Source organism: Clinocottus analis, unplaced genomic scaffold, assembly GCF_023055335.1.
Source record: "Clinocottus analis isolate CAN_PGR_092001 unplaced genomic scaffold, fCliAna1.0.p SCAF_13, whole genome shotgun sequence".
NCBI lineage: Eukaryota > Metazoa > Chordata > Actinopteri > Perciformes > Cottidae > Clinocottus > Clinocottus analis.
The window spans coordinates 11,433,211-11,456,500 of record NW_027175854.1 but is presented as its reverse complement, the minus strand read 5'-3'; the positions used below and the strand labels follow the sequence as shown (position 1 = coordinate 11,456,500).

Sequence of the window (23,290 nt, the reverse complement as noted above, 5' to 3'; positions counted from 1 at the left end):
GTACGTGTTTGTCTGCTACTTGGCTTTTGTGTGTGTGTGTGTGTGTGTGTGTGTGTGTGTGTGTGTGTATTTTTGTGTGAGTGTGTGTGTGTGTGGGTAATTTGCAGCGTATTGATTTGCAGTAACCTGAGCAGTCTAGTCTGGTGGAGGGGGTCATTTATATCTGATAACAGCACTGGCCCCTGTTCACCCGACATTTAGTTTGATCGTGAATGAGTGTGTGTGTGTGTGTGTGTGTGTGTGTGTGTGTGTGTGTGTGTGTGTGTGTGTGTGTGTACACAGTGTAAAGACAGGAGACGCGTTTATTTTGAATGATATTTGCAGTAATTAACATTTAATAGTTGATGGCATCATGGAAACAGTGTGCAGATGTGTGCACAACCAAAGTATAATGGAAGCAACATTTTTTTGCAGATTATGCTGCCATAAAACATCGTTATAAGTTGCAACTAGATTTTCTATCAACAACATACATTAAGACAGTCTGGACTTACAACACTTGTAAACCTACTAATGCTAGTGACATAGCTTTTTGTAAGGCAATGTCAGTTGGTTGCTGCTTTGGTCCAGACTGAATTATCTCAAAAACTATGGATTGCCAAGAAAAAATACACATGATCTAAATGGGTTAAAATCCTCCTGACTTATGGGGATTTCCCCTTTACTGTCAGCAGCAGTGTATGATAGTTTAAAAATAATTCCAATACAAACCCATTTTCAATCTTCAATAAACAGTCTAAGTATAACAAGACAGATTTATTGTCCAGTGAAACACTTTGATTGCCTCCTGATTTAATCCGAAAAAAGGAGAAAAGCCAGACATTGTGTCATAGAGGGATCATGGGTTGAATCAAGGAAAAGAGGAGATAGAGGGGAGAAAGAGGAAGGGAAGTAATCAAGGAAAAAGGAGGAGAGTTTTTGTTCATAATCATGTGTGTGTGTGTGTGTGTGTGTGTGTGTGTGTGTGTGTGTGTACGCAAACTGTAGCTAGCTAGTCCCTGCATGACCATCTGCCACAGCTTTGATATGCCTCTGTGAACAGCCCTTTGTCAGCTCTCTGTGTGTGCGCTTGTACGTGTGTGCGTGCATGCAGCTGCTTGCTGTGCTTCTTTAACAGACTCAACTGAGTCTACTATTTAAACACAAAGAAACATTTTGACTGATCTTTCTCTCTGCCTGCATCAGGTTCTTTCAGTAACTACTTGGGATGCACAAATTTCACCTTTTTTTCTACACAATGTACCAGAACAGATAGTTGAATGTGAATACTTGCCAATATTAAGTACCGATTACAGTTCAAACAATAACCCTGAAGTCATCTTTTATTTTCATCAGATGTTTTCTCACGTTCTGACCCAAAATATAAAGAAAGTACCAGGCATGTAAATCCCTCACCTTTCGGCGAAATTCACCGTTTTGAAACCAAAATAGGTGACCTACGTGAATCTTGTAGATTTGAGGAGGGTTTTTTTGAGTAGGGATGGGAGATAATTTTCAGTGAACTGCGAACAGATGCGCGTGCCAGAAGGAAGCGCGAGTGCATGGTAATATAATATTTGATCATACTATATCTAAGTTAAGTTACCCAGGAGCTCTGTTGACATAGACCTAGCTAACGTTAGCTACAGCTTGATGAATTGAGTCATTGAACACAGCAGGAGAGAACGCGACGTTAGCCCGCTAGCTAACACTCCGGTGGAAAGTTATTAGCTAACGCTTCCGTTAATGAGGAGGTAGATTCAGAGGTGACTGACAGGCCGATCACACAGGACAAGACTTTTTAAAGCGCAGCCGCTTAAAAAACTCTTTGACAAAAACGCACCGGGCGTTTTTTTTAAAAACATTTTTAAAGAGAGTATGACGAATAACTATCCGCGAGTTGTGTCGAGCTGACCAGAGCTTTCAATTGTACTTTCGGCTAAGCAGGAGTCAGTTGGAGCGTCTTCTGAGCGGCAGAGTCGTGTTTTCATCTAGAATTGTAAAGCTCTTTTACATGTGTCACTTTCACACGTTCATGCATTCCGTGCATTTTACTTATTCCTATTTTTATTCTTTTATTTTTTGCTTTTTATTCCCTGCAGAATCAAGTGTAAATATTGAATACTCCCAATTAAATATCCACTTGTTGCGCTCTGTTTCATATTTAGCATCAAATGTTTGTTGTTAAATCTTAATTCCACTGCGTGTTGCAGCAAAACAGTGAAAGTTCCATTCCTACCACGACTCGGGTATGTGAATTAGTGTGTCCTTATCCAAGGTCTGGCACAAGCAACGCTGTCCAACACACTTTCTTTATGGTTGGCTCGCCATCTTCTTTTCCCAGCTTCCGGTGTGTAAGCACCAAGCGATCATCTCGGCTAAAAAACCTGTCCAAATCCTGTTTCAAAACTTAATAGAACTTCTTCCAACAACAGGAACATAGAATCATCCACGTACGGCTATAACAGTTTACTCTCTTCAAATTGTACTTCTGTACGTATTTGCTGGTCTTTTCACTAGTTTTGATCTCTTTTACTCGTCTGGCGCGATCTCCTGTGCGATCTCGCTCTCAAACACACACACCAACAAGCAGTGCTGCAGTAACTGGGTGCCACGTTTCTTAAAGGAACAGTAGCACCATTCTAAGTTATTGTAAATAAACGTAATAACTTATTTAATTAGATTACCCTGATTGTATTTTAATGTTTGTTTGTTTAAGGTTCTATTAACCTGGGTTACACCAGCATATCTGGTTCGCCACAACTCTAGTACTATACTACTACACAGTTATGTATGCAGTTTGATTTTATGAAGTGTGAAGAAGGACATGAGCCTTTTTACTGTAATTGATCTCCTTGGAACATACCCTGCTTTATCAATTAATTAATATGTATTTTTAATATGTATGTTATATATATATATATACTCTATGTAATTAACAACAAATTATTTTTTTATTCATGTATTTTATATATATATATATATATATATATATATATATATATATATATTTATATATATATATATATATATATATATATATATATATATATATATATATATATATATATATATATATATATATATATATATATATATACTTATATATTTATATACTTATATATTTATATATATACACATATAATTGCAAACAATTCGGTCAAAAGTAAAAAGACACCGCTCAGTGTAGTATTCAGAGAATGTCAGATTCAGTTGGGAGTTTTCTCAAGTACAGAGAAGATTGCATATTGCATATTGAAAAACGGCCGGTGTAGACATCTTAATGCTGATTGGCCAAGACTTGACACGTCACATCAAATATATTTTATTGCGACGATCACAACATAAGCTTTTTTCCACGTCTCACAGTCCAATCAGTCGAGCGGCTCTTTAGGCCCAGTGCAACTCCGAAAAGGAGGACAAATGCGCGTCAGGCTTGATGCTGCGCCGGACAGAGCATTGAAAATCCGGTTTGTTCGGCCAAAATCGAGACATCTGGTCACCCAACCCTGTCTGCTACAAATTACGTTCCCCCGGAACTAAAACATATTTCAATATTATATTAAAATTATTTCAATATTTTCAATAATATTTTCTCCTTCATTACGCCTGTGTTTAACGTATTACAAATACGTTGGTGTTTGACCTATTGCAAATATGTTTGTGATTGTCGTATTACAAATACGTCTGTGATTGACGTATTACAAATACGTTGCTTATACGCGTATATGTTGCTTATACAAGTATTTTAGTTTTATTGTTTATTACAAATACGTTTATAATTGTGTGCTTGTATTGTTTTCTTGCTTTCACACTAAATTCAAGCATATTTGAATTTCTAAAATCTGCGGAGGAAAAGAAAAGAAACGAGAAACATCTGGTTTCAAAGTAGTGACTGATATGGATGTGTTCGGAACATTTCTGACCACATCCAAACATCTTAACTGTACTGGTCAGTTAAGATGTTTCGATGTGGTCAGAAATGTTCCGAACACATCTGTACCAGTCACTACTTTGAAAACAAGATGTTGTGTCCCGTGGCTCTTTCCGCTATTTAAATAATGTTTCACGTCAGTGTCAGCTGCAGCTGACAACCCGACTTAGAGAAGACCGGACCCGATGCGACATGGGCCGTTAACAGCACCTTCGAGCAAGCAGTCTTCAGATCAGCCCAGTTACTGGCCTCACATCGCCCCTTTTCTTTTCCTCCGCAGAGTTTAGAAATTCAAATATTCTTAAATTCAGCGGGAAAGCAAGAAAAGAATAACACAAGCACACAATTAAAAACGTATTTGTAATAGACAATAAAACTAAATTATGTGTATAAGCAACGTATACGTGCATAATCAACGTATTTGTAATATGTCAATCACAGATGTATTTGTAATACGTCAAATACAGATGTAATCATGGAAAAAATACGTTTCTCGTCAACGTAATTGAAATACGTTTTAGTTCTGTGGGAACGTAATTAGTAGGACACAGGGTTGGGTCACCCTAGTCATAGGGTCCTGGCGTAGCTTGGGAGTATAAGACTGACTACCCATATACATGACGCAGCTCGATGCAAGCAACCACGCACGCACGCACACACAGTTGAGTCCCTCAGGTGTATTGAAGTACAGAGTGCTGTAAATGGTTTCAGTGTGCTTCACTACTCTCTGATAGGCTGATTGATTTGGTAGGCAGTCCACCATGACACAGTCACACACACACAAACACACGCACACTCTCGATCACTGATCAAAATATATATGATAGCGTCAATTTTTGATGCACATTACCAGTTCTATTCAGCAACCTGTTTTGCTCTCTGTTCATACATGTTTTGTTTCCTGTTCATTATTTTTTTTCACTATCCTTCAATGGTATGAATGCAGTCAAATGCAGTGCACTGAAATCCAATGCGATCACAGAGCGCTCATAAGGTGATCTCATATTTTAAAATAATTAAAGACTTGAATAATACAGTTAATCAATGTTTGAATAACTTTTTACTATTGAATTGCATTTGATGAAACATAAATACATTAATTACATTTCCATTTAATCAATGTAAAAATGGATATAAATAGCTAGTTAATTACATTACGATGACTCTTTTATCCGAAGCTACTTACATTTTTGCTCTATACACCTGAGACAGTGTCTTGCTCAAGGACGTAACAAGGACTAGCGGAGCCGGGGCTCAAACCACTAATCCTCTGATTGAAGGATAGGCATGCTAACCTATAAGCCACAGTAGATCTCAATTATTTCATATTCCATCTCAAAAGTTTATTTTTTTTCATTCAAAGGTTCCACCTCCATTACAATTTGAAGAGATTAAGCAGTGTGTCATCTAAAATGGATAATGAATGATTAGCAACAGGGGCTCTGATTGGCCAGATGTTATGCTTTGGCCAAAGCCATGGTGTTGGCAAGAATTGTGTGTGTGCGTGCATGCGCAAAATACCAAAAGTGGTATCAGTCTATGAAGATGAAGGCCTTTTTTATTCTTCAAATCTTCCCTCTAGAGGTAACCATGTCCTATCTGTCAGACGGTGCCACTGAGCCAGACAGCAGCCAGCTACACAACACACGAGCCACAGACTCTGAACAACCACAGTAGTTTTACTGCTTCACTTCCCTAGGAATTGAGTCTTTAACCTGAAGCAGCTGTTCACTGGAAGAATCTGAATCCTCACTGGTTTAATCAAAGACAACCAGCACTTGAAGGCAAAATAAGTAGGATTTGTCTGTTGCGGTTTGTAAACACCACAAACACAGCAAAATATGGAAATGCAGCCCCACGGCACGGGTCTTGCACACTTCTAATGGGTCATGAGTAGCGGAATACATGTCAATACGGTAAGTTGCCACCTGTAGATCAACCTGGGAGCTGTAGCGCAGGTGGTAAATTGATGGACAGTTTGTAGACATGTCCTCGAGCAGGACACTAAATCCCAGATGATAAAGTTCAGTTAACTGAATCCTAAAAACTGTCGTACTTAATACTTGAAGGCCTCTTTAATTTGAGTTGATAAACGTTTGCCAATAAACTGTGTCCACTTTGTTGGCCGCGCCAAACAGAGAAATTATGAAAGAGAAGGCTGGAAAGAGGGAATTGTGACAAGGGAGGAGAGGGAGGGAAGAAATCGAGGTAGACAGGGATGAAAGCTGGAAAAAAATCAAAATAATTCACCTTTCTTTCCAGCCAGCATTGCTGGAATCTAATATGATTTTCCCTAAAAGCAGGAGGTAGAGAACAAATTAAAAAGATGAGATTTTCATTTCATTGCGTTATTTTTTTTTTCTCTGCTGTAATCGCCACGGACAAGTTATTATTTCATGGTCTGAAAGCCTGAGGCAACGCATCTTAATCTCATCTGGAGGTGAGAGTTTGTAATCCCAGTCACAGGCGGGGGCGGGACTCCTAGGGGGGAGGGGCGTTTATTGCGTTACACACCCTGCATCTGGTAGGACAGTTTATTGTGTTATGTGCGGCAGCGGCGTTGCTTTATTTAGTCCCTTGAGTTCTGAAGGCGATTGGCAGCATCTGTTGGACCAGAAGCTGCCCCATCACCTGATGGAATTATCGCATCCAAACCAAACACTTACTGTCAGAGAGAATCTGGGCGACACGCTGGAGAAACAAGTTTTTCCTGAGATGCCTTGATGAAATTTCAATGGGGGCCAAAATTTGTGTTTCATCTTGTCTTTTTTACAAAGCAGAATTTATTGGGTTCAAAACTGAGGCTGCTGCGTTTGGATTCATCAGCATGGCTGATGAGGAACAATGTGGAGTTGTTACATTTGAGGGTTGTTGTTTCAGTCTGCTTTTCATTGTTCTTTAAAACCACAATAACTGCATTACACTTTTTAAACTGTTAAAACTGGACTACAACTTTGAGGCCATGCGAGTGCCAGTTCATAAAGAAACCTATAACTTCAAAGGAAGGGCGCAAGGACCTTAGAACATTATAACACGGTTCTGCATGTTATAATATTCCTGGGAAAAGTTCTATTCCCTATTCCGTATCTCCTTAACCAAAGGAAATCAGTTTGCATTGTGCAAAATAAATAAACACAGCAAGACGTCAGGCTGCTTTGAGTCGTGATGTCAAAGGCTCTTGTTTTATAGTGGTGTGGTTTAGCGGTGTGCAAGCAGAAAAACAACAGCCGCGGCATGTACAAAGCCAGTGGCAACAAGACTGAAAAGATGCATCAGAGTTTAACAGAACTTTATCTGTAATAATAATAATTCAAACTTTCATAGTGCTTTTCGAGATAAACAAAGACGCTTTACACTGGGGACAAGAGACAGAGACAAACAGAAGAAGCCAAAAAATGGAAAAACAAAGCAAACTCAACTGATCGGATGTCATTTTGGATGACGACGTTTGCACTCTAGGTGGCTACGAGTGGTCAAACAAATTTGACGGGTGCGTAAAATGCGCAGAAAGACGAACCCGTACCGAAAACCTAAATGAAGCAGTTAGGGTTCGGAGTTGGTGTGTAATTGGGATTGACAGAGCGTGACGAAAAATATCGACTCTATGTCCAAAGGCGAATACTACTCCAAAAATATCCCTGCAGTGACTTAGAACATAGTACTTAACAGTGAGTTTATTACAAATGTGCCTCTGATATTTTTCTGTCATGACAATTTGTATTTATACCTCGTAATTTATGATCTTTTTAGTATAATAGTCCAGGGACTGTTGGTAGTTAGCAGAATATACATAACACACTAACATCAGGATCGACAAACCACCATGGTGTTATTGGTTGCACCAGTTTACTGCAGTGACTTTAGAGGCCGCAGAACTTCACATAATAATTTTATCATCAGGGAGGTGACGAGAGCTGCGTCTCCATTGTGATTTCAGGATATGCTAAGCCCACAGGCCTGAGTTATGAGTCTGTTTGTCCGTCTGTCTACCTGTCTGACTAGCCATCCACTGCACCTCAACATTTCCCAATAGATCTCTGTCATCTACCAAAATACACATAATTGTGGGAATGACTCCTTACCATCTCCTGTTTTCAGATCATATCACCAAGCTTTGTTACATATGCATGTACAGCAGCACCTTACTCTCTCTCTCATACTCACAAACACAAACACACTCGCGCACACACTGCCCAGCATTCTTTTATATACTGAACATTTACAGAGTGTAGCTCTTTGGCTAATGACACTGGCCGCGTTTCCCAGATTCGTTAATTCGCTCTTAGCGCTTAAGAGCGTCTTAGGAGCGCCCTAAGAGCGCTGTGAAAGAACGATGTGTTTCCCAGAGTCGTTCTTAGCTTAAGATACTCTTTCACTAAGAAGCAAACGTAAGATCAGTCTGACCCACTCTTACCAGCCTTCTTAGCGACTAAACGCTCACTGCAGCCGCATCAGGGAAAGTTATATCTGACGTTCAAAAGAATACTAAAACCATGCGTCATGATGAATGTGCGCCCACAGCTGCAGAACACTGACGCAAGAAAAATAATAGCGTGAAAAGAAAAATAACGACATAAAAATAAAGAATTCACGCTGTGTTCCTATAGCAACATAAATAAAATGATTCATCATCATAAATATCACTCATTACGTTTTCACACACATTCGTTTACGTTAGCTATAAAAACATAAACAACCCTGTGGAATTCCATGATATTAAGGAAACTGACAGGTGTAATTGAACTCGGCTGGAACCTCATCAAGAGAGGCGTTGCTGAAGTCCACGCGTGAGAGACACCACTGCTGCAATACAGCATTATCTCGCAGCTAACCAACAGCGTCGCCGTGCGCGAAGCCAGATGGTTCACATAAATGCAGATGAGAATCAGCACTTCTCCCCACTTAATGTGCTGTCGGACCAGGCTGTCCAGTCCAAGGACCGGCTTCCCCGTGTGGAGATCCAACGCCTCGTCAGACTAGTTTCACCACACATCCAGAGGCCAACCCGCTGCAGTGTTGTTCTCAGGCCGCAGGCGCAGCTCCTGGCCGTGCTGGGTTTTTACGCAGTGGGGCGCTTCCTGGAGGTGGTGGTGGACGGCACCGGCCTCAGCAAGGCATCGCTTTCACGCAATGTGGCAGCCTTGACACCGATACTCCTGCTTCATGCCCGCACACATCAGAATGCCCACCTTACGGGGCGAGGTCCGCCAGGTCCACCATGGATTTCATGCCATGGCTGAGATCCTCCGAATGATTGCTGTCGTGAATGGCACACGCGCGTGTGCGCGCATAGCATAATTGCACCTGTGTGTGGGGACCATACGGTGTGGTGTGTGATTTATGCGTTGATAAAGTGGTGGGTGATCGATTGATTTAGTTTCATCACCACGGCGGTGGACAGCTCCCACTAAGAGCGTCTTAGGTAGCTTCTTTGGCGAGATCTTAAGAAGGCAGTTAATAACGCATCTGGGAAACACTCGTATCTTAGCGCTCCTTCTTCGCGAACCCTTCATTCGAGCCTTCTTAAGTCCTTTAGAACGATCAATTCTGGGAAACGCAGCTGCATTTCCCAGATTCGATCGTTTTTAAGGAGTTAAGAAGGCTCCGACAGAACATTAAGTGGGGAGAAGTGCTGACGCACACGTGCATTTATAACTATCTGGCTTCGCACACGGCGACGCTGTTGGTTAGCAGCGAGATTATGCTGTATTTCAGCCATGGTGTCTCTCACGCGTGGACTTCAGCATCGCCTTTAGACGTGGAGCCTCTCTTGATGCGGTTCCAGCCGATTTCAGTTACACCTGTCAGTTTCCCTGATATCTATGGATGACCACAGGGCTGTTGATGTTTTTATAACTAACGTAAACTCATATGCAGATGCCGAATGTGTGTGAAAACGCAATGATTGATATTAATGATGATTCATTTTATAGCTACAGGAACACAGGGGAAATTCTTTATTTTTATATCGTTATTTTTCTTTTTATGCTTTTTTTCTTGCGTCAGTGTTCTGCAGCTGTGGGCGCACATTCACCATGACGCATGGTTTTATTATTTCTTTGAATGTCTGTTATTACTTTCCCTGACGTGGTTGCATTGAGCGTTTGTCGCTAAGAAGGCTGTTAAGAGTGGGTCAGACTGATCTTACGTTTGCTTCTTATTGAAAGAGTGTCTTAAGCTAAGAACGACTCTGGGAAACACGTCGTTCTTTCACAGCGCTCTTAAAGCGCTCCTAAGACGCTCTTAGCGCTTAAGAGCATCTTAACGACTCTGGGAAACGCAGCCATTTTCATTCGGCAAAGCAGAGATCAGTTTTGTCCGATTTTTTTCATTTTCAAACAATCCCTTTTTTGAAGTTACAATTATATGATTAACTGAGAGTTTTTTTTTTCCTCTCTGTATTTGGCACATAACCCAATTTGTATTACACACACATGAATGTGAAAGAAGTCTTCTCACAAAGAGTTTCCAGCTCCTGTAAAAGAGTGCATTAGTTTTAATGAGTGTTTCTCACTTTCTTTCTTCGTCTCCTTAGAACATCCACGGTCATAAGGGTCCAATCACAGCGGTGTCGTTTGCACCTGATGGACGTTACCTGGCAACGTACTCCAACGCTGACAGCCACATCTCCTTCTGGCAGGTGAATGAAATCCACACACAACCATGCTAATGGTTAGGTCTTTCTACAGAGCTTAACGGGGCAGTACACCGAAAGTGTTATTTACCTTTCTAGATCAGGGGTGTCAAACTCATTTTAGTGAAGGGGTCACATGCTGCTGATTTTGATCTCAAGTGGGCCGGACAAGTAAAACCACAGCGTAATAACCCATAAATAACGACAATATTTCTCTATTTTTAAATCATTGGTGACGGTGTTAAGATGATAAACCCTATTTTAAGGTCTTTCAACTATTGACTCGAAACATAAAGACCAATCAGCCCACTGTTTATCTGTCTGTTTCATTGTTATATTCAGACTTTTCATCTTACTGTCTCTGTTTAATCTTACACATAAACTCAGCATGTCTCCTGATAGCCATGAGACTGCGGAATCTGTATACCTCTGTCTGAAAGAACGAGCAGTTCCATTGTTATCATACCATGCTGAGGCCAATCTAAAGACATAATGGTGGGATGAAGCCATGAAGACGTCATGGTGGCCTCGGTGTATTGATAACCATTAGCTATTTAGGAAGGTAGTACTTCGCTCATTCTTTGAGCAGTCTTAAATATGTAATTTCTCACGTTGTACTTCTGACTGTACTCCTGGCTTGCAACAAAAAATGTTCCTGTTTTAATGATTTTACTCCGAAGGGTCGAGTGAATTTTTCTAACAGCTCTCTTCTGCAGATTCCCTCGCTTTGTGACGCCTCTTTCATGACGTGATCCATTTTTAAAGACTTCTAGCACAGTAATATAAGAGCTTAGATCAATTGCGATTGTGGAACAATGGTTTGCTTGTCCGTCTTAAAAGCGGAGGATCAGAGGTTTGAATCCCAGCTCTACTAATTTTGATCTAAGAAAAAAAAAATGTAATTAAAATTTATCAAAAGCTGAACTGTAGTCGTATCAAATCTACAACCCCGTTTTAAAGGGATTTGTAAAGGAAAGCAGCTCACTGAGCCACTGATACTGATACAACCCAATGTTCACATATCTAGGAGTTTATTTAGTAGTAACTGAATATTATAGTTATTTTTTGCACGGATATAACTTTATTTTCATTTTCTAAAAAAGGGATAACTTTTTTTTTCCTACCATTGTTGTGAAAATTATAATTAATTTTTGTGAGGAATAATTAACATTGATATGTGATCAGACAGTCACTTCACATATATTATTAAGGTCATCCGTGCAACTTTGTTGTTCAAGTTTGTATCAAACAAGTAGCCCTTCGTATTATTTTGTACCCTTTAAGTAGCTCTTGATTTCAAAAAGGTTGGGGACCCCTGGTATAAATAAACTGAACAGAACATACGATGGGGTGTGAACAGCAGTGTGTGTGTGTGTGTGTGTTAAGTGAACGGGTGTTTAAGGTGCATAAAAACGTCTCAAAAACATAAAAACAGCTCAAAAACGTCTTTGTCTTGCAAGCGAGTGGCGCAAGTGTTGAGTAGGCTAGAGTGATTAACATGTAATAACACCTAAAACAAAGTTAAACTGACGGAAGAGATTGTAAAGAAGATGGAAACCAGATCGCAAGGAGTAGTATACATATTGGTCAGTGATTATTAAGTTAAGGTATTAGAGTAAATTTAACATGTTCTGTGAAGCATAAAATATAAGCAGGTCCGGCGATGTCAGAGGGAGGGCCAGTTGGTGGTGGAGGTGTGCTGGTATTGGACCAGCCCAACCCCGTTGGCCAAATCCCCAATATCCCCTCAAGCCAGTCCGCCCCTGATTGGCTGTATGACTAAGTTAGAGTAGGACAAACACTTAATTTTAAATCAGGCAAACTTTAAACTCACCTCCCAAGCTTTGGGATGTTGGGGTTTTCAGTTTTTTTCCTGAAAACTGCAGATTCACTGCTTCTGAGAGATTTATCGAGTTTTAAAAGATTTTCTTCAAAAGTTCTAGAAAAGAAGATTATTATTAGTAACATTTTAAAAAAAACATACACTTTTATTAATCCCCTTGGGAAAATCCTTCTCTGCATTTGACCCATCCTTGATTAAGGAGCAGTGGGCTGCCCTGGGAGCAGCGAGGGGTTAAGTGTCGTGCTCAGAGACACTTCGACGTGTGAACTGTGTGGAGACTGGGGATCGAACCGGCTACCTTGTGGTAACGGGACGACCTCTCATCCCCCTAAATTGGAATGAATTGAAATGAAGCCGCCCCTAAATTATTTTCAATAATGTGGTGTGACTTTGCACAAATTGTATAGTTTATGTATTTTTAATGTTATTTACATGCTATAAACTGTAAATAATTGCAAAAAAAGTTCTCCAGTGCACAACCCAAATATGAACATCTAAATAAACAATGACACATGTAGATGATAAACACATACTGCAGACATCTTTTTCCCAGAAATGTTATTTTGACTGAAATGTCTTTACGATCTCTGACACGACTGTCTGCAGACACACACACTAATGGCATTACTGTAAGCATAAACCGCTGCTAGCGCGCCGACAAGACGGCTGCTGTGGTAATGAGCTGTGTGTGTGTGTGTGTGTGTGTGTGTGTGTGTGTGTATTGGGGCGGTGTCTTCTCAGGAAACAATAGAGTTGTGTTTTCGCTGTGTTTTTTCCTACACACACTCTGTGTGCCTCCTTCACAGTACGCAACGACAGAAGCATCATGGGTTAAAACTCAATGTTTCCTCAGAGGGTTCAGCACTTCCAATACTAACAGGAACCACTGATGAGGGTCTATTTTCCAAAATGTTCATGAACTTCAGTGTTTCCCCTAGGTTTACAGCTTCAGGGGGTGGAGGGACCTTGACGACACCGAGATTAAAAAGCATTACTTTATCTGTAAATAACATCATTTTGTGACTCCATCTGTGCTTTTATAAATAAAACAGAATAAAGAACAATAACTTTCAATTTAACCAATTTGCCCGTCAGACCACAAAAAAGAAAACAAAATTGCAATCACTTAAAACAAAAAATATATAATTCTATCTGTGCAAAAAAATAAATAATATGTACTTAGTACTAAATAGGTCATTTTGGAAAACTAAAAGCAAATTGCAGAACAAAACAGAATGAGACTGCAGATGTGTTGTATCAGTGTTAGTGAATGCAGTGAGCTGCTTTCCTCTACACATATTTTTAAAACGCGGTTGTAGACTTAATACGGCTGCTCTCAGTTCACTCTCCTTGTTGAGAGGAGATCTTTTTCCTGTTTTGAGAGACGGAACAGCAGAAAAGATGACTTTACAGAGACTTTGCGGAGATTGGCTTTTGGCAAAATGCCAAAAATCGCCGAGTCGTGCATGCACAACGTAATTTGTTAACTGTGAACATTTACCTGAAAGTAAAGGCATTTATCCATGTACTTATTAATTACTTAGTCCGTGTACTTTGTAATGTGTGAAGCCAGCAGCTCATTGTTGGTACAAGACACAAGCACTTTGACTTGTTTCACTTGGAGCAGGAAAGCAACTCCGGTTCAGAGAGCTGCTCCAGTGCTCCTTGCAGGAAGGCTACTCTGCAATCTTCTACCTGGGAGCGTTTAAAACGCAGATATAGTTGTCTGCTTTTCACAAGACATATTTTTCTACGCTCTCTGCCCGCTGCTCGGTGCTCAGCGCTCACCTGTGTGCGTGCACGTGGCTCTGCGCATCGGAACGGAACACCTTAAATGACGTATTGTGATCTGGCGATATCGAGAAAATTACAGGGGGGCGCCCTGCCCCCCTATTATAATGGTAGGGGAAACACTGAACTTATTTTTCACTATTGACAGTACAGGTTGTTTAGAATTAACACCAAACAATTGAAGAAGCAGCAGATTTCCCATTCATCTGCTCTCCCTACGATTATCTGTTGTTGTCACAATACAAAACCTTAATATTTAGTCTTAATGCAGGCCTCACTTTTTTAGTTACAGTATGTTCATCAATTAATGTAATGACCACTAACTAATGATCACTCAATGAACCCGCAGCCTTCGGGACATTGTGGTCGTGCGCTGTCCAAGTGGTATTCCAGTCATGCCATTAGAATCAATTCGATAAATTAATTAGAATGAATTCTCTCTTTCTTGGACAATGATGGTTCAGAACTACCATAACTACCCTGAGCTCCCCCAGCATGCAGTTGAGAGGGAGAGGTGTTTGAGTTGCACAATATGGCAGCAACCTTCAAACGCCTGCTAAAAAAGACGGTAACATGAGCCAAATACATTTCCCATTGTGTCCCAGATGATATGAATGTAAGTGGCAATGAAACCGTTGTTTCCCAGTTGGCTACAACAACAAACAGTTAGTTAAGACGAAGATAAGACAGGTGTGTTATGTGAACAAAAATAAATAGCTCTCTATTGCAATCGAGCCGTCAGAGTGGGTCTTTAGTGTGCGTGTGCGTTCATACCTCAATGCTTCCCAACATCTCCTGGGTACTCACCATATGATCTAACCGGTTTGTCCCGTCAGTTTTGTATGGTGGACGGCTCTAAATACTACAGTACCCATAACCCTGAGCTGCAATTTTTGGGAGAAGAAACCAGTGAATTTTGTTTCAAGTAATTTGTTGCAGTTATCAACAAAACGTGTCCAGAACTGATACGAGTTGACTGTGGATCAGTGGTGAGCAGGGTGGTCCTTCAATAAGAGGATCGGCAGTTCAATCCCCGGCTAAATGTCGATGTGTCCTCGGGCAAGACACATCACAACCCAAAATTGCTCCCGTAACTATGCCTACGGTGTATGAATGTCAGTTACTCCTGATGTTAGCCTTATCAATTTTCTCAATTTATTTGTTCTTAGACACATTAATAGATTATAATCTGCTGATTTAGTCCAGTGTGAGAATTTTGTTTAACTAGAATGAGTGTTGATTGATTAAAGGGTATTGTATATTAGTGTTATCTGTAATTCGGCGTGTTCCCTGTCCTTTTCAGATGAACACCAGTCTCCTGGGCAGCATCGGGATGTTGAACTCGGCCCCTCAGCTCCGCTGCATTAAGACCTACCAGGTCCCTCCGGTGCAGCCAGCGTCCCCAGGCTCCCAGAACCACCTGAAGCTCGCCCGCCTCATCTGGACCTCCAACCGCAACGTCATTCTCATGGCCCACGATGGCAAGGAGCACCGCTTCATGGTCTAAACCAGATCTGTATCTCCCGGGATTGAATCATTGTAAGAAAACTCACTCTATAATTTATTGAAAAGCTCTGATAGAAGGCTTGTTTACGTTATTTTTTAGTCAACACCTTGTCATTCCTATTTAGTTGCTGTTTTTGCTGAATGTGTTGTTGCATTTTGGGTCCCAACTTACTTTTTATTTAAAGTCAGCTTTCAACTAGCTGGCATTTTGTTTCCCCACCTAGATTTTTTGGTTTATTTTAGTGCTAAATAAAATCACTTTATTAATGTTTGGAATATCAACTCTGCAGAAACACAGACTGGAACATGGTTTTGCTATAGGGACTCAAAATTAATCAATCTTTTCTCCATTTTCTGTTAAGAATCACACACTAAAACAACATAGAGTTAATTATTTGTTGTAGGCTGTTGAAAATATGTAAAAAATAATTCTCCAGTGCTCTCTTGAATGCTTTGGTACTCTCCGACCTCTTTCAGACAAGTAACCACATGTCAGACTGAAATGTTGCGTGTGAGATATCTTTGGCATTAGCTTTTACTTTTGTGACACCTTTAAGTCCTTTCCATTCTCTCCGAGCTTCATGCAGAAATGTGAGTGTAAGTGTTTACACCCAAGTGTATTGTCACAAACAAACATTCTCACTGCTCTTTCTAAAAGCAGGATCACAATAAATGTTTGGATATTAGGGGTGCAGCATTGCTAACTTCTAACATAAAAGGTGGACAAAAAAATAGCATTATATGGGTCCGAAATCAGTTTCCTTAGTACTGCTTCGTACCTGGTGCCCTCCTGGTACATTTGAACACTAGCTTTTTTCAGCCTCTAATACCACTTTACTTGCATCAAAATGCATCTATTTTGCATCTATTTTGACAAGCTTTATTGCTCATAATAAATGTCTAATGGCTGCTTCCTTGCTGGTTTGCACACAATGACCTATTTCAACTTACGTAGTTGTTATTTGTGGATTGAAAAACACACATTTAGGCTTGTGTTCAAGGTGGTCCAAATGCATCTCTCACCACCTCCAAAGGTTAGTTTGGCTAATGCATTGTCATTACGTTTTGAAGTTATTTACACCTGGACTTTCATGTGGTCAGGCACTATCCGGTTTCAATCGGATCACCCAAAGCACATTTTAATGTCTGTTAAATGGTTGTTAGTTTGGTGTCTTCGACCTTTCTTTGTGCTTTTCAATAACAGCCTGTTTACTTGGTTTCCTTTGTCGACACATTGGTCCAAGTTTCCACGTAAACCTTTCTTTTTCTTTATTTTTGTGGTTCATTCCACTCACTTCGCCCTGGCATCTTTGGAGTGCCCCCTCTCTCGTTGTAAAAACTATGACAGTTCAAATGTTTGATGTATAGCAGTAACCTTCTCCTTTATTGCCTCCTTTTACCCCCTGTACATTCTGAGATGAATGTGTGTTTGTTTGCAGATGATAACGCTTTATTTTTCACTGATGTACGTGAAGGCATTTTCTTACTCATTTGCAGCTTTCCTCTTTAATTCAACCTGCTCACTCACACAGTATATATACTGCTGCGTAATGTAGTCTGTTAATCTTGTACAGTTAGCGTAGATGTTGTTTGCTGTATTTGTTGTGGCTAACGTGACCGTCTGCCTGGCACCGACAAGTTCTTCAAATGAGTGAATTTCCTGTTTATGTCAATTGAAAACTTAATATTTAGAAGAAATATATATATATCAAAGTATTCTATATAGATCTTTGAAGATCGTGACTATTCTTTCATTGGGAGTAACAATGGGTTATTAATGGTCACGTTTACAGTTTAATGTTTCTTATTTTATTTATAAAAAGAAAGCTGCATCTGTCCTCTTAAATGTTGCTCACATTACTATTAGTAACAGGCAATAAGGAGCTCTTCATCCTGGAACTAACCATATGTATCGCTTCTTATAAGGAATGCTTTCGCATTTGATCTTTTTTCTGATCTCCAGTGGTTTATTCTCTCACCTTGCTTCGGTGATGTAGAAGTCTACTACAATGTGTTTCAATTCACCATGACTTCACAGTTGGATGTCAATATTTTTAATTATGTCTTCTAGGTTTTCCAAATGGACTCTTTTTTTGTTGGACTGTTGGTCAGGACCTTTTTAGTTTTCACTGTTTTAGCAACCTGTTCTCCCTCCATTCTCATCAAATACCAAAGCTTGCTCAGTGCTCTTCGATGTCTGATACTGACATATCTTCTGTATGTTTTCAACCAATGTCTTTATTTAACTTTTAGAGAAAATTAAGTAATATTAACAGTGAAAAAGTCTGCTTTGGTTCATGGTGGAAGGTTGCGTCAAAGAAACACAGACTTTCACCCATCTGACCAAGCCCCGTATGTGACGAGTTTGGAGTGTGAGTCTGGAGTCTTAGAGTTTTCTACAGAAAGAGAAATATATATAAATACAGACATGATATTTATAGAGTTAACATTTTCGGTCAGAATGACGACAATTAAATTTATATTTCTGCTTTAATTCTATATTTTACACTTTTCTTTCCCTCTCCTTATCTCTGTCCTCCCTCCTGTCCTTCCTCCATCTCCTGTCAGTTTCAATAGTGCTGTCAGAAAGCTTCTAACACCGTTACACACCTGTAAACCCGAGCGTGTCAAAGCTTTTCACAAGTTCTTCCTCTCTTTAAAAAAAAGAAAAAAAAATCCAGCAGCTCATCAGACGGTTTGCTGAACACACACACACACACACACACACACACACACACACACACACACACACACACACACAAAGTCCAGACAGCTCTGAGATCTTAATCTTTGTTTTTTTTCCGCCGCTCTTAACAGTTCGCAAAAATATGTTTTTGGCAGCTTCCCTGGGGAGGAAAGGTGAGAAAAATAATGAAAGCAGCGAGGAAGAGCGAAAGAGTAAGTAACAAGTGAGAAATCCAAAGAAGGTTCTTTGGTAGAGGTAGTGAACCAGAATGTCTAAAAGAACCTTCTGTTTTTTCAGCAAATGCAGCAACATGAGACATAAATAAGACATGTGCAGTTATTGAAAATGTCTCCAAAAACTGAAAAAGTAGTCGTCAAATTGATATTTACAGCAACAACAAGTGGCGCCGTTCTGTGACTTGAACATAAATATGATCAATATGACAGGAGCATTCCTATATTGTTTTTGGTCCCTCTTGTTTCTCAGGTTATTTTATTCTCAATAACAAAAGATTTACCTCAGTTTGAAACATGTCTAATGAGCAATGACCAGTCTGTGTTGTAAACAGTTAAGTGTCTGCTGAACTTCGTTGTTTTAAGAATATTTTTCTCATTCATTTTGATTTAATTATTTATTGTTAATACAGTAAACTCAATCTTGACAAAAACCAAACGTACAGTTTGTAAATTTCAAGAGGCAACTTTATGACAAAGAGACAGAAAAGAGACAGGTGTGTTTGTGTGCGTTATGTAGTGCATGTATAGGAGCTTCCCTTGATGTACCACACAGCAGGTTGAATCTACATATAAACATGTGTTGTGTTAAAATGTGTTGCCGTTGACTTTGTGTTCAATAAAGATGGAACATTAAACATGTGCTCCTGTTTTCTTCATATACATATTAGTGCTGTCAATTGATTAAAATATTTAATCGCATTTATGTTATTTTATTATTATTTTTATTATTATTGTTATCTGTATAAGTTGTATATTTCTATGTTTTTCTGATGTGTTTTGATACTTTGGCAATATTGTTGTTGCAACATGAGAGAGCAAGAGAGAGAGAGGTGAACATAGCAGTCAGGCTTCGTAGGTCCTGTCGTTGGATGTGATGTGTGTTATATCAGCTAGATCCTCGTCCTCCACAACATTAATAGCCTACACGCAGTAGCATCATTTAGCTGTGGCTGCAATACGTTTGGGCTTCGTTGTGGTGTCCATGTGTTTCTGTCTGAAGTCATCCGTTCGTGTCTGGCTATAACGAGGGGGCGCAGAGTTAGCATCAGCTGTGTGCTCGGCCTTCGAGTGGTATTTCAGACTGGATAGCTATGATGATAGCCCAGCTCACAATGACAAATGGCTCATACCACTTCGGTCTTATCAAGGGAACCCTCTGACAACTCTTTGAAAGTAAACTTTCCATTCATTAGCGTCTTATCATTCATTTTTCCGTATTGTGCTCCCCATTCATTTCAACCCGTAACGTTAGCCTAGCTTCCAAGCACAAACGGCTTGCCTATTGTTTAGCTTCCGGTTGACCGTCAGTTAAACTATTTAAATATATATATATATATATATATATATATATATATATATATATATATATATATATATATATATATATATATATACAAAAAGAACACTGCAAATGTCATCCTCTTTTGTTTAATTCATGAATCTCTGCATTTACGCCTGGAATTAGTTAGTGAGGCTAGCTGACTTGTTCACAAACAGGCCACAGGACTTTCTGATCAACGATACTGCTACTACTTGTAGAGTACTTCCAGAGACCCCTTTACTGCTCAACCTCATTATTTTATCCCAATTACCTTTTTACCTGACTTTGTTGCGAGCCTATTCTCCAGGGATGTCAAGCATAGATGCCTGGGCAGTGGCCCATTCAGCGTCTTAATACCAACAGTCATAAATGGTGCACAAGACTTTCAACTAACTCCAAAGTAAACCCTATTGATGTAATTTCAGGCGTTTATAGCAACTGACATAGTATAAAGGATAACAAAGTCCACTAAGGGCAGGCAGATGTGTCAAATAAAAACATTCCTTCAACTCGGGACCTGTGTTTGTGTCAGTGCCGGGCCGTGTGTTTTTGACCTAGGCCCACATCAGGGGCAGACTTGGGGAAAAAAGTGTCCTGGGATTTACTGTCAGACACTCAATACACTATGTGTGCACAGCAGACACCCACTTCGCTAAAAGGAGACAGCGGACAGGTAGATTTTGAGGTAGATTTTGACGTGAGGGGACTTGGGTGACCAGACGTCCTGATTTAGGCCGGACAGGCCGGATTTTCAATGCCCTGTCCGACGTCCGGCGCAGCATCAAGCCGGACGCGTATTTGTCCTCCTTTTTGGAGCCGCAGCTGAATACTACTGTTGTTGAGTCACAAATGTCCCGGACCCTGTCAACGGCTCGAGGGGATATATGTTATTATTGCCTGTCTTCAAAACTTGAGAGCTTTGGGTAATATCCTTCTCACCTTTTTCACCCCTGACCCGTTTTCATGCCTGCACGTGACCAGTTCAACCCCGTTGGCTCACTGGGTTTTTCCCGCATCAACAAGAACCAAACTCAGTTATAACATGACAAAACAATCCATTATTAAAACAGACACATCAACACAACGCAAATGAAAAAACACAAAAAGGAGGTCAGACCGGCTTCCCCTCCGCTCACAATTAAATGAAATGAAAAAATGAAACATACACTTTTATTAATCCCCTTTGGGAAAATCTCCCAATTCTATCTAATTCTACCTAAACAAGCTTCAGTTATCAACAGCAGGTACTTGTTATTACCTTTTCTGTGCGGCGGCTGTGAAGCAGAGAGGAACAAATCCACTGTTGCCGACCCAGAAAAAGAATCCAGTTTGTTTTCCAAATCTCTATCCTCCCTCACGAACAACTAGAAGGATCACCGTCCTTTGTCCATCCAATGAGTTATAATAATAAAGATTTAACAAAAGATGATAATTTCAGCAAATATAATACATGATTAGGGTCCTTTAAGTCTCGGCAGTATACACAGACTAAAACCAGCTAGCTGCCTACCCCACGTTCTTAGAAATAAAGGCCACAAGTCAAGCTTTGTTAAACCTGATTTCAATCGCTTCACAACTTTAACTGTGTAAAAATGTAAACCATGACAGTTTTCCAACATTAACCATGTGTTACAAGGTTAACAACATTTAACCTTGTTCTAACGTTAACCACGTTACAATGTTAATCGTGACTATTTTACAACATTTAACCACACGTTACTGTAATGTAATGGTACTATTTGATTAACATACAGAGCTGCGTGATGGACTAACAACAACGAATCGATACAATTGATGAAAATCGATTATTAAAAAAGTTGGCAACATATTTCATTATCAATTTGTTGTGTCGCACGATTATTATGGCACTGAATAAGTCGCGAAGATGTTTGAGTCTTGAAAAAAACAGTTGAGTGGAGCTAAGCGCCGCAGATGGAATGTCCAGAAGGTTCTGGTGCAGCCCTGTATCCTCTCATATGTCACTGTATAGTCGCGTTGCGTGTCCAATGACTTAACAGCTAGGCTAACCGTTGTCGTTAGCTCGCTAGCTAGTCGTTCATTCCCCGTGTTTGAGCTGCGCTGTTGGGTTAGATAACGTCTTCATTTTAAAATACCGCGGAGGCTTCAAGAGAAGCAACGCGTAAACATCTCCTCTGAGATGCAGAACGCAGACCTGCGTTCAACAGTCACATATAATGTGGCTTCATGCAGAGGAAGTGTTGCTGGGATTTGTAGTTCGATATCTAATTAATAACCTTTGTTTTGGGTAAAGTGCAGTCCCTTATCCGTTGATACATTGAGTGGTTACTTCTGGAATTCTCATCTCTTGTTCATTGAGTTCTGAGTGTGTGTGTCTGTGCATGTGTGTGAGTGAGTGTGCGCGTCTGAGTGTGTGTCTGTGCATGTGTGTGTGTCTGTGAGTGTGCATATCTGTGAGTGTGTGTGTCTGAGTGTGTGTGAGTGTGCGTCTGAGTGTGCATGTCTGTGAGAGTAGAGAACAAGTTCTGACAAATTCTGTTAAGTTTTCTAAATTTTGTATTTCTTTATTTTTTATAAATTCTTTATTGTTAAGATTTTTTGCACTGTGAATGTGCACTGTCAGTTCTGTTTATGTAATAAAAGGTTGCAAATTATTGCTTTAAAGTTATTATTTTTTTATCCTATTCATCAAATAAATAATCGACCGATTAATAAAATAATCGTTAGTTGCGGCCCTAATATGGATGAATACAAAGCATGGGTTATAACCAACAAAGAGCAAAATGCAGGTTGTGTGGAGACAAATCGTTTGAAATTTCGAACATGAGGGAGGCGGCATTAACCAGCCATGCAAAGGTGGAGCCGACATCAGAGCACTGCTGCTGGCGGAGCTTCAGTGACCCCTATCTCCGGCCTTTTCGCCACAGTGGCCATGGCAACTGCTACGCCGAGCGCGCTACTTGTTTCGGCCCCTTGTTTCGGCATTAACCGATGGTGCTCTCACTGAGTACGTTCTCACTGCGGAGGTAATGTGGGCATTGAAGGTTGCCAATTTGCATTTTTCTTTTAAATCATCCAAAGATGCCAGTCTGCTCTTTCGCCGGATGTTCCCCAATAGTCAGATTGCAGCACAATTTGCTTGTGGCGAAAGCAAATGCCCGTATCTCTGCTCGTTCAGGCTCGTGCCCCACTTCAAGAGTCTCACGTTGTCCAACCTGTTGACACAAAGGGCCTATATAATTTTATACGTATGTCTGTCATTCATTTGTGTCATTTATGCCATACTGTATGCTTTGTAATTCTCATTGTTCGTTCAAATACTAAATTTTCTCAATTTTTCATGCGTATATAGCGAGATTTCACGAAATGTTTGGTCATGAA

At 40.1% G+C, this 23,290-nt stretch overlaps 1 protein-coding gene across 3 annotated transcripts in view; it reads left to right on the top strand.

Annotated features, from left to right (window-relative positions):
* Nucleotides 1-19,232, top strand: part of LOC137783576 (WD repeat-containing protein 7) — a 169,122-nt gene extending 149,890 nt beyond the window's left edge. For all 3 annotated transcript variants that reach the window (XM_068573644.1, XM_068573643.1, XM_068573642.1), the window contains 2 exons: nt 10,449-10,553; nt 15,485-19,232. In XM_068573644.1, the coding sequence (XP_068429745.1) occupies nt 10,449-10,553; nt 15,485-15,688 (309 nt within the window). In that variant the 3' untranslated portion in view covers nt 15,689-19,232. The remainder of the gene's footprint in view (nt 1-10,448; nt 10,554-15,484) is intronic.
* Nucleotides 19,233-23,290: the final 4,058 nt, after the last annotated feature.